The 11871-nt window shown below is 34.1% G+C and overlaps 1 protein-coding gene across 4 annotated transcripts; it reads left to right on the top strand.

The window, feature by feature from the left end:
• The first annotated feature begins 543 nt into the window (after nt 1–543).
• On the top strand, nt 544–10781 carry LOC107926374 (protein SEMI-ROLLED LEAF 2). 4 transcript variants are annotated; one of them, XR_001692195.2, is made up of 20 exons: nt 545–939; nt 1044–1118; nt 1422–1537; nt 2386–2500; nt 2636–2764; nt 4017–4064; nt 4885–5060; nt 5161–5357; nt 5479–5771; nt 5983–6132; nt 6243–6734; nt 6837–6983; nt 7608–7680; nt 8237–8364; nt 8503–8700; nt 8789–8929; nt 9013–9129; nt 9226–9441; nt 10210–10467; nt 10578–10781. XR_001692195.2 is itself a non-coding variant. In XM_016857232.2 (19 exons), the coding sequence occupies exons 1-19, from the start codon at nt 805–807 to the stop codon at nt 9837–9839; spliced, it is 2991 nt and encodes a 996-aa protein (XP_016712721.1). In that variant the 5' UTR covers nt 544–804; the 3' UTR covers nt 9840–9886. The 4 variants fall into 4 exon arrangements, 3 of the variants coding, with proteins under 3 accessions (XP_016712721.1, XP_016712710.1, XP_040938653.1); XM_016857232.2 differs by lacking the exons at nt 10210–10467; nt 10578–10781 and adding an exon at nt 9795–9886 and having other exon boundaries at nt 544–939; XM_016857221.2 differs by having other exon boundaries at nt 10210–10781.
• Nucleotides 10782–11871: the final 1090 nt, after the last annotated feature.

Raw genomic sequence — 11871 nt, 5'->3', positions numbered from 1 at the left:
CAAATAAAGGATTTAGTTGAGGAAACAGGGACATCCACATAAAAATAAAAAACCAACAGAAAACTGTTTAATCCAACAATACCTTACCTAATAAAGTAAAACAGAGTAGAGCGTCGGTCCTAATATTTTGTCTACATAGACATGGGTCTCGCGTGATGTGCCCAAATGTTTGACACATTTTATTTGACTAGAATTTATATATTATTTGTGGTTTTATAGGAACTCGTGTCTACATCAGAACTTTCCAACTAACATTAGCATTTTTTCCTTTTTGGTTATGCTTCATAGAAAATAGGAAAAATACCATAAACGTTAACCTAAATTTATATGCTCGAAGGTTCCCATCCCACATTTACCACTTATGAGCCCATGTATTTTGATCCCACCTCCTAATCTTAATGAGGCTTGAAATTTGATTTTAAAGCCCACATTTACCGGGCATGGCCTCGGTGTAAAATGGTAAATTGCCTGATTATTTGTTTGGGTACTGTAAATTGCGTGATTGCAACTCTGAACTCAAAAAGCGAAGACTATAAATATACAGACGACGGAATATAAAGAGGGAGAGGGAGAGGGAGAGAGAGAGAGAGAGAAGAATAGCATTTCCCTACGGTAAGACTTTTCCTCGGCCATCCTCTTCTCCATCCCTCCGATCCCCGAGAATTCGTTCTTTCTAATCTATACATCGATCTTTCTCGTTATCATTTCAACTGGCTCGTAAATTATATATATAATATACTAATAATATTTACAAAAAGAGAAAGAAAGAGGGGGAGAGAGAGGTGTATGGTTTTTTGAGCGGAAATGGGGATGATTTCGAGGGGAGTGATGCCTGTCTGCGGAAGTTTGTGCTTTTTTTGCCCAGCCTTGAGCACCAGATCTAGGCATCCCGTTAAACGTTACAAGAAATTTCTCGCCGATATCTTTCCTCGATCTCCGGTTTCTGCCTTTATCTTATCTTCTTTTTCTAACTTATCTAATTTTATAAGAATTTGCGTGGTCTTTTTCCTTACAAAAACAGCTTTTTCCATTTTATTTGGTAGGACGAACAACCTAATGAACGAATGATTGGTAAACTATGTGAATATGCTTCCAAGAATCCTCTTCGTATTCCAAAAGTACGCTTCTTTCACCGATGCTTCTTTTTTTCCACGTTTCGATATCCTCAATTATATGAAAGGTTGTACGCTAGAATGTAATTTTCAATGTACACATCCAAATGATCTTGATTTACCGACACCCTTGTTGGTTTTCATTTTTCAATGAGCCACTATCTCATACTTTAGGCTTTCGGCGTGTTCTCTTTGTTTTTGGTTCTATTTTATCATGATTTTCTTTTTATTTTTTGGTTTGATTTACTTATCAAAACCATTGGTGTTCAAAATCTAATTTTCAGCCTTCTGATTTTTTCCTTTAATCAGATAACAAGTGCATTGGAGCAGAAATTTTACAAGGATTTGCGAACTGAACAATTTCATTCTGTAAAAGTCATTATGCTTGTCTACAAGAAGTTGATTATTTCTTGTAAGGAGCAAATGTGAGTTACTATTCAGCTTTCTGAATGTGGAAATGCAATAAGGTCATAAAGTACTCAATAATTCAATTGCAATGACTCATGCTGCATCTAAATTTGCCAGAAAATTTAATTCGTTCATGTTTATGATTGACTTCATACCAGGATATTTTTCTGATAATTAAGATACGCCTTCCTTTCTTCACCTCCACTTAAGAGTCTGACAGACCTCATTATCAAACAGTTATTGGTTCCCACTTCACATTCTGGTTTCTGAACTTGAAAAACAGAGTTTTCTTCTCTAATGTATAAAATGCTTCACAATTTTCAGATTTTTCTCAATATATCTTAGGAAAGCGCTTTTTAATAATGTTTTCTGATTTCAAGTAAACATTTATTGGTCAATGGGAACCTTAAAATTATCACTAAATTTATGTCTATATGCACTAAGAAATGCATTGAAGTGCATTTCCAAAATTTGAATCATGATATTTGTAGTATATACATTTTAGACACACATGCACGCTTAGATACTGCTTTCACAGCGTAAGACTATATGAGCTGAGCACCATTAAGGTTAAAAAAAGGAGTTGCTAATAATTTTTGTGAATATCATTAAGTGGTCAGTGTCTTACTTAGACAATTAAGGATAGCGTCATGCATACAAATATGTTGAAAAATTAATGTGAAATACGAAATGTTTTTTTTTTTTTTTTTCAGATTATTGAAATTTGCAGTGCTTCTTTCTTGAGATTTTTGGAAACTATTGAAGCAAATCGAGCTTTAACAATTAAATATTTTTAGCTGTTTTTAAAGACATGTCTAGAGCACTTAAAAGTGATATATGTTTGTTGTTATATACCATGTTACAGGCCATTATTTGCAAGTAGCTTTCTTACCATTATACAAGTCCTGCTAGACCAAACAAGAATGGATGATACTCGTGTGCTGGGATGCCAAGCTCTTTCAGTTTTCGTGAATAATCAGGTAGAAGCTGTTGATAGATTCTTGCCACTTTATAGCATAACTTTTTATCTCAAGTACTTTTCTATGGAAAGGTTGAGATTTTGTAATTCCACTGAAACCTCTCCTGCTAATCTTTCACTATTTTTGACTAGCCAGAGGGACGGTACTTATATGTTCAACTTAGATGGGTTGATTCCAAAACTTTGTCTTTTAGCTCAAGAAATGGGTGAGGACGGCAGGGTTCACCATTTGCGTTCTGCTGGTCTTCAAACCCTCTCGTCAGTGGTAATTTTCTATGACTACTGAAGATTCTTGCCTAAGACCTATTGTTTTCTCATTGATCTCCTTTGGACTGATAGTAATATTAGTGCTAGTTTTCCTGTGACCATTTCCAGGTATCATTTCTTTCAACATTGAATCCTCTAATTACTTTTACATATGAATTTGAAATCCACTAGTGTTGTGGAACTTAATGGCCCTTCTTACCATAAGCATAAAGAATTTTGCACCATCATGATCATTGCTTGTTTAACAAGAACTATACCAGAAAGGAAAAGGAACATATTATGTACTGAATTTCAAAGTAATGGCTGCAGGTCATTGAGGATGTAGATTTTGTTCTTTTGTAGTTCATGTCACAACTAGTGGCTGAGTGGAAAGAGCATACAGGGATAATATAGATTCCACAGATAGGAAAACATCTCAATCCAATTAAGAAATCAGTAATTTATCCCTCTATTTTCCCATTATTTTTTCTCATCTCTCCAATTTTTTCATTCCCTCTGCCATATATATTTAAATTGTCTTTATTTCATTTACTATTTTATCCTCTTATTAAACAAACTTTATTTCTATAGCTCAATTTAATGTCCATGAGCGTCTTTGATCTTAATAATTTTAAAGACTTGGTGTTGCCTTATACACTTCTAACATTATATGAATTTTCTATTCTATTTCTTCTCTGTTTTAGCAAAGTTTGTTTCTATAGCTCAATTTAAGGTCCATCAGTGTCTCTGATCTTAGGAATTTTAAAGAATTGGCATTGCCTTAGACACTTCTTTGTTATATGATTACACTCTGGTTTCTCAAGCCATTTTCTTTATCATTTGAAAAATTTTACCTTAAAAACACAGTTTCAATTAGTGTGGGTGTGACTGGTGAGACTTTAGAAGTTAAAATAGGTGCAAAATATAGTATTATCTATGGAATTGGTGATACAATAAGTTCGATCATATGTGAACATGGAAATAATCGAATCAATGGTTGCAAAAACTCAGATATCATCCTCCCTGCTTCTCTAGTCAAGTTTCCGTGTTCATTATTACATTGTTCAAAATGATTGACCCTCTTATTGTTTTGTTGTTTATATTATTAATAATTTTTATATATAATGACTTGTCCTTATTATTATATTTAGACAATTCACTTTACCACCACTAGGATAAAGAAGAATGAAAACTCAATAATCGGAATTACACTAATAATAGTAATAAAAGAGTTTACTTCTTGCACAATCTTGTAATTGTTCTTCTGACAGGTTTGGTTCATGGGAGAGTTCTCTCATGTCTCAGCTGAATTTGATAATGTGAGTTTTCTTTGGACCCTTTATCTTTCTTTCTAAATTATTTTTCTATGCATTTCCATCTCTTGGCACCATTATGTGGTATGGAATGCCATGCTGGTGCAGTGTCATAAAATGTCATCACTAAATTGAGATAAGAATCGAGAGCTAGGTTCGAAGATTATGCTTCTTAACAAACAGGAACTGCTCACTTTGAAGGTTGAAGGTTGTTTAAAAATGAATGTTTTCACTCTTCAGGTGAGAAATTATGTTCGAGAAGAACAAAGAAGTGGATAAAAAAATCTCAGTGATTTAATGTAGAGTTCTAAGTAATTATTCTTAGTGAAAGCAATCACTACTATGTCTTTGAATCCAAACTAGAAAGTAGCATTAAGTAGAACCTTTGGCTTACTACGATGAGCATAAAGGCATAGTAACAGAAGCTTACTCCAAGTGAGACATTTATGCCGATGGACCACTTTTGGTAATCAATGTGTATACAAAATCTCTATATATGCAAAGATTTTTACCTAAAATTGTTATACTACACTTGGAACTTAAAAGTTCAGGGAACTATATAAAATTAATAAAAACAACCTTCAAACCACAAGCAAATTTAAGACCTTGCAGGTAATGCTATCCTATCATAATCTGGTTGAAATAAAAATTTACTAACTTGCTTTGCTTTCTGTGTGTTACTCACAATAATATTAGCCGTAATGCTATTTATAAGTATTTATAAGTACCTTCACTAGCTTGTATCTGTTTATTTGCCCCGTGCTTCAATTTTCATGTTCCAATATACTTTGTTTAAGGCTGCTTAAAATTTCCCCTAAAACACCAGGTTGTTTCAGCAGTCTTGGAAAATTACAGAGGTTTAGAAACATCAGATGATAATATCCATGAAAAGCAAGACACACAGAACTCCTCTGTTAAAGACAATTTCTCTTCCACAGATGCCATTACAACACTTTCTTGGAGGAGTATTGTGACTGAGAATGGAGAATTTAATGTGCCTGTGTAATTGCTCTTGTCGTCAATTTTCAATTGTTGTAGTTTCTGTACTTAGGGAATGCTTAATGGCTAATTTTCAGTCCCCTTTCCCCTGTTAATATTATAGGGAAGAAGCAGAAAATCCCAAATTTTGGTCAAGAGTTTGCCTGCATAATATGGCCAAGTTAGCCAAGGAAGCTACAACTGTCCGACGTGTCTTGGAATCTTTGTTTCGATTTTTTGATAATGAGGAACTGTGGTCTATCCAGGATGGGGTAGCTCTTTCTGTCTTGCAGGACATGCAGTTGATAATTGAAAACTGCGGTACTTCTTCAGTATTGATAGGAATCGCTGCCTTTCAAAACTACTTAAGCAGCTTTTGTCTCCATTAAAATTAATTGTCATCTTTTGAGTGAATTTTGTTGATTTTTGTATTATTCTACAGGGGAAAACACACATTTTCTACTGTCCATCTTAATAAAGCATCTTGATCATAAGAATGTTCTGAAGAAGCCCAGTATGCAGCTACATATTGTGCATGTTGCCACTTCCCTTGCTCAGCAAACAAAGGTTCAGCCTTCTGTGGCTATAATTGGTGCATTAACTGATATGACGAGACACCTACGGAAAAGCATACATTGCTCACTTGATGATTCCAATCTGGGTGCTGAGGTGATTGAATATAACCAAAATTTTCGAGCAGCTGTAGATGAGTGCCTTGTTCAGTTATCAAATAAGGTGACCTTGTTCTCCACCTTTCAGTAACTGGTTTATAAAGTGTTATCTTCGAAATATTGTTTACAGATCTGCAGTTGATGCAAATAAGATTTAAATTATAGGCAAGATAATTACAACCCCAACTTAAGAATACAATATCTTCATTATATTGTAGTTAAAACTTGAAATTCTTTTAAATTAAATGCATAACCAAGATACCTTGCAAAGGCAGGTTGGGGATGCAGGTCCTGTACTTGATATGATGGCTGTGATGCTGGAGAACGTGCCAAACATTACTCTTATGGCCAGAACCCTGATTTCTGCAGTTTACCGTACTGCTCAAATTATGGCATCTGTTCCAAATTTGTCATACCAAAATAAGGCAAGGAGACATTACTTCCAAGTATTTTAGTTATGTTGCAGGAGATTTCTCCTCTTTCAGTTTTAGTTCCTTACGTTTTTCTCATTCTTTCTAAATATGAAACCGTTTAGGCTTTTCCCGAGGCATTGTTTCACCAATTACTTCTAGCAATGGTCAATAGAGACCATGAAACAAGGGTTGGTGCTCACCGCATATTTTCTGTTGTTCTGGTTCCTTCATCTGTTTGCCCTTGTCTTCCTTCTGCTACGCCTTCTTCAAAAAGGGCCTCTAATTTGCAGAAGACACTCTCAAGAACTGTATCTGTATTTTCTTCTTCGGCTGCACTCTTTCAGAAGTTAGGCACGGAAGGTAAAGAAAAATCTGTAGACAATAAGGTTGGAAACATCAATGGTATTTCCATGCAAGACAGGTTGAGTTCTAAAAAGCACCATTCAACCATAAATGAAAATGGGACTGTTGGCATGGACAGTACAAAGCTCCAAAGCCCCAGCATTGTGAACAGGTTGAAATCAAGTTACAGCCGAGCTTATAGTATAAGGATAAATCAACAATCAAATACAGTTGAAGATGAAAAATCAACAATTAGTTCAGTTGAAGATCCAGTTATGTCTTCACATTCCTGCCTTTCAATCAGTGATGCCCAAGTTTTTTCCCTTTTCCTTTATCTGACATGAACTTTCTTTTCGTTTATCTACCCATGTCAGGCTTTACCTCTTCGATTAAACAGCCATCAGATAACTCTCATGCTTTCATCTCTTTGGGCGCAATCCATCTCTCCTTTAAATATTCCTGAAAACTTTGAAGCAATTGCTCATACCTACAGCCTGGTGTTGCTATTTGCACGAACAAAGGTATTACATCCTTGGTGAGACCATGAATTAGAATTTATGATTGATTATCCTTTTTTTAATATACATTCTTAAGAAGTTCGTTTATGCTGTCTGTTTGCCATGCATCCATACATACATACTGACAAACAAGCATGCATGTGCACATGTGTGTTTCAGTTTATTGTAGTTTTGCAATATGATGCACTGTTAAGCAAAATATTTATGGCTATTGGTAAATAGTTTGGCTGGAGCAAGTTTTAAATAGTTTTCAGTCAACAATTTCTTGATGTGTGTGAAGTGGAATTTAAGGAAAGCGGTGAACGCTATAATATCCTTTTAGATTCTTGCTAAATCAAATATACTGGCATCATTGTAGCCATATTATTAGCAATGATATATAAATTGTTGCTATAGAGGATTAACAAATAAATAAATCTATAATATTTTATCCAAAAATGAGTGCTTGAATTTTTTGGATACAAAATTCTGATATTGATCAATCAAAGAGCTCCATCTATACTTTTTCTTTTCTCTTTTCCTAATTAATTACTTGAAGTCTCTTCCTCTTTAACAGTTTCTGTTTTTTAGACACCTTATCACTGTTTTGATTCAACTGTTTTTCTTAAAATGCATTATGTTTTGCAGAACTCCTGTAATGATGCTATGATTCGAAGCTTTCAGCTAGCCTTTTCCTTAAGAAGCATATCTCTAGAAGGAGGTATGCCTTCGTTCTGAAGTGGAACATATTTTAATCCCTTACCCCAGTTTCAAGAAGCCTCTATTTGTTATTCTAAACTAGTGATATGACTGTAAACTTTATTTCTCCTAGCATAAGTAGACAGATTAAAAGTAAATAATAGAGATAGATGCAAATTTTATTCTAATTTAGCTCCACTAATACATTGGTTTTTCTTCTTATGATCTTCTTACAATGTTTACAAGTAATTCTTTCTATTTTTTTTCTTGACATAATTCACTAAGCAAGTTGATGTAGTGCTATATTAGATTGCTTGAGTAAGAACTTCAGAAAAAAAAAAATAGAGAGCAAATAATTCAAATAGAGGGAGAAAATTCAATTCTCTATTTTGTGTTTTTGGAAATACAGAAAAAGGTAAAAAAAGAAAAGAAAAGAAAAGAAAAGAAAAAAGAACCATTTAGGATAATTGTGCAGACTTATATGCTTAAATTTTTTATGAACCTCATGGCTAATTATCATTTGAGAATCATCTTCTGGATCCATCTCTTCAATTGACATTTCTTTTGTTTTTTGGTAGGACCACTGCAGCCATCACGTCGGAGGTCCCTCTTTATCCTTGCTACTTCTATGATCATCTTCTCATCGAAAGCCTACAACATTCCCCCACTTTTCCCTTGTGCTAAAGCTTTGCTTACAGAAAAAACAGTATGTGCAGCACTATTGATTCGGATTTGCTTGGTTTATTTTTTTAATCCCATTATATGGGCATGTCTCCTTGTCTTGTAGAAAATTTTGAAATTCAAAGCTTAGCTGACTTTATTCTTTTATCTGACCCTGTTTTAGAATGATCCATTTCTGCGGTTGGTCGATGATTGCAAGTTACAGACTACTAAAGATGAATTAAGTCCAGGCAAAATATATGGATCAAAAGAAGATGACGAAGATGCTCTGAAGTCACTTTCAGAAATACATTTAGCAGAGAACCAATCTAAAGATTCACTTGCAACCATGATAGTGAAGTTTCTTGGAAAATTGTCGGATGTATGGTCTTTATATGCCTTAATGCAAATTAGTTGCTTCACACTAAGGAGTTAGTATGAACTACTAACATTTTAGATCATTCTGGCAGCAAGAATCATCCAAAATAAGAAACCAGTTACTTAGCAATTTCATCCCTGATGATGGATGTCCATGTGGAACTAATCTGTTCATGGAGACGCCTGCACAAACATATGAATCTGGATCAGCAGATAACCAATCTCCTGAAAAGGCAATTATTTTTCAGCTTCAATTGTTCTCTTTTCCCAGATCTCCTCGGATATCCTATCAAGTTTATAATGTTGTAATGCGCAGGTTGAGCCTCCATTATTCACAGTAGATGATGATACAATCAAAGGTCAAACAGGTGCCGAAACATATTTGGCACCTGAAACTCAAAATCTCCTGAGTGTTCATGAACTTCTTGATGCTGTGAGTCATTTTCTTGTCTGATGCTATATGTTATTCTACTAGTATATTCATAGAAAAGGGCAGTCACACTGAACTCTATTTGTTATCTATTTGCAGCTTTCAGAGACAGCTCATCAAGTTGGAAGACAGTCTGTGTCAGCTCCCCCTGACATGCCTTATAGTGAAATGGCAGGGAACTGCGAGGCACTTCTGGTGGGAAAGCAGCAGAAGATGTCTGCTGTAATGAGTGCTCAACAGAATCGAGAAGGTTTAGTGAGCATTTCCACAAAGGAGGGGCAACCTCGTTCACATGCTGGTTCTGGTTTTTTGAAGGTACTAACCTGTCTAGTGGTTGCTTCAAATGTCTCTTATTCAAACACAACGTTTTTCCCTTTTTCCTTTAATGTTCTTTTCCTAAGTATTGCTGAAATAGGCAACAACTTTAATGATTGGAAAATTTTAGTATCAATCATGTTCCATAGCAGCCTTCACCTCACCCTGTCAGAGGGAGTTAAAAAAGTTCTAGAACTAAATAATGGGACCTCCCTTCTAGTGATAATTTCCTATAAACCTCTTAATTCAATAACCAGTCCCTGAAATGATTTGGATATGCACGATGTATGACCACCAGTTTTCCATGGTTACCTCTCACATAGCCAGTTCATAGTTTTTCACTGTATGTACAGGGTCATACCCCATTGCCTGTGGCCAGCTTGGGATGTAAGCTGTAAGTTCAACGTTTGTATGTTGGGAAAGATCGCAAGTTGAAGCAACATAGGTATAATTAAGGCTTCATAATGATGCCTCATCCATAATCCGAGCTTTAAGCGTCATGCACCAGAAGTTCACCATAATCACTAGCGGTTTAGTGCTTCATCACTTTGTTCAGTATATTCTAATAATTAGGACGGGCATTTTATTTTTGTTATTTCAGCCCCTCCTAGAATATGAACTTGTGTATTGATCTCTCCATATGATGAAGAATATGTTGCGTACCTAACATCACATATTTGGTAGTAGAAGGATAAGGAAGGATAAGTGTAAACCAGAATCCTACTGCTACCCATATTGATTAAAAAGAAAAACATTTTGGAATTGCAGGCTGAAAATCCATTTCTTGACGATAACATTGGTGCTGTCTCTTTAAATCAACCTGCTGGCGCTAATCTGATGCTTTGTGCAAACGAGCACCAACATCAGCCCTGCTTTCAGCTTCCTGCCTCAATCCCATATGACAATTTCCTGAAGGCTGCTGGTTGCTGATAACCTAGAGAAAGAAGTGAAACTTAGGCTCAAGATATGGATGCACCTCTGTTTGGCCAGGGACCAACTAATTTTGTGATTTTGATGCCACACCAGGTTGATAGTTGATGGCTTCATTATCTTCTTGTCTATTCATAGAGTGTTTTCAATCTCATTTTTCCCTTTGTATCCATAAATTGATGAGACCAGTTGGGATGGCATTGCAGGGTTGACTTTAACTGCCCCTTCATGAGAATTGTACTTTTACTTGTGTTTCATTTGAAACCAAGGAAGGTTCGTTCTTGCTTGCAGTTGTAGAGTTATTTCCATCTTCCTTTTGACAGATCAAGGTTATGTAAAGATTGTTAATTGCAAAAAGAAGGAAAGAAACGCTAAAATAAATAAGCAAATACGTCTTCTATTCCATGGAATTAAATTCCACAGGGCGTGAGTTAGAGTTTGTTTGATTGTGCAAACTCAATGCCTGGTCCAGGAGGTAAAGCTGGTGTGATCAGCAACACCATAAATATCTTATTTGGGCGAACAAGAAGAAAGAATATATATATGTGTACACAACATTTGAGTCCCTAGGAAATGGAATCTGTCATTTACTGATAAACAACAACTCAAAAAGTATGTAAGGTTATATTAGTAATTAGGTTTTAAGAAAAATAAAGTCATCCATTTTGTTACTCTTTTCCTATTTTCACAGTTCTAGGAAACGGTTCTTCTCCACGATTTCTCTCTTTTTTATTCAGATGATCCCAATTTTATTTTATTATTTATTATTTTCTCTCATGTAAATAATATTATCTATATTTATAATAGTATAAAATGTTTGATTGAATTAGTGTCACTCTTCAATTGAGTTTTAATTCAATTGTGAAATTATCAAAAGTCTATTTATTTTACAAAATAACAAATATTATTTTAAGGGTATTTATATTTTCTTTATATTTTGATATACATTATGAAAATCATGAAATTTGAATTCAAAAAATATTATAATTTTTACAATCTCAAATTTATCATTCCATCTAAAATCATATTTTGTTTTATATTATTTTTTAAATTTTATAAATAAATTATGGTTTTCTATAAATTCTTTATAAAATTTATACATTTTTAACCATGTACCATATAACCTAGTATGATATAGTTATTGTGCATAACATTATTTACCTTCAACTACAAATAATAGAGTTTTTATTGAGTTAAATGTTCATTTACTTCTCAAAACTTTTATTATTATTTTAATACTTTAAAAGAGTTTTTTGTTCAGTTAATTAAAGTTGTAAATCATTAATAACGTTAGTTCATTAACCCATGTTTCGTCACGTAGCCAAAACGTTTATGTAAAATAATTGTAAAAATATAAATTTCAATAAAAAAATAAAAAATTTCTAAACATAATTATAAAACCATGTAAACATTTATTGAAATTTAAAATTAAATAAAAGCTAAGCCATTAGCAATAGAAACATTAAAAATGCAAGTTATGCCATGAAATGCAAAATTAAC

The sequence above is a fragment of the Gossypium hirsutum genome, chromosome A12 (genome assembly GCF_007990345.1).
Source record: "Gossypium hirsutum isolate 1008001.06 chromosome A12, Gossypium_hirsutum_v2.1, whole genome shotgun sequence".
Taxonomy (NCBI): Eukaryota; Viridiplantae; Streptophyta; class Magnoliopsida; order Malvales; family Malvaceae; genus Gossypium; species Gossypium hirsutum.
Note: the sequence above shows the minus strand (reverse complement) of the source record. Positions and strands in the feature narration are given on the sequence as shown.

Bases quoted from the DNA above. Each gene is read 5' to 3' on its own strand.
- LOC107926374 (XM_016857221.2), top strand. From the start codon at position 805: ATGGGGATGATTTCGAGGGGAGTGATGCCTGTCTGCGGAAGTTTGTGC. The intron at 5,772-5,982 runs GTGACCTTGTTC...TTGCAAAGGCAG, and splicing joins TTGTTCAGTTATCAAATAAG to GTTGGGGATGCAGGTCCTGT. The intron at 9,130-9,225 runs GTGAGTCATTTT...ATCTATTTGCAG, and splicing joins TTCATGAACTTCTTGATGCT to CTTTCAGAGACAGCTCATCA.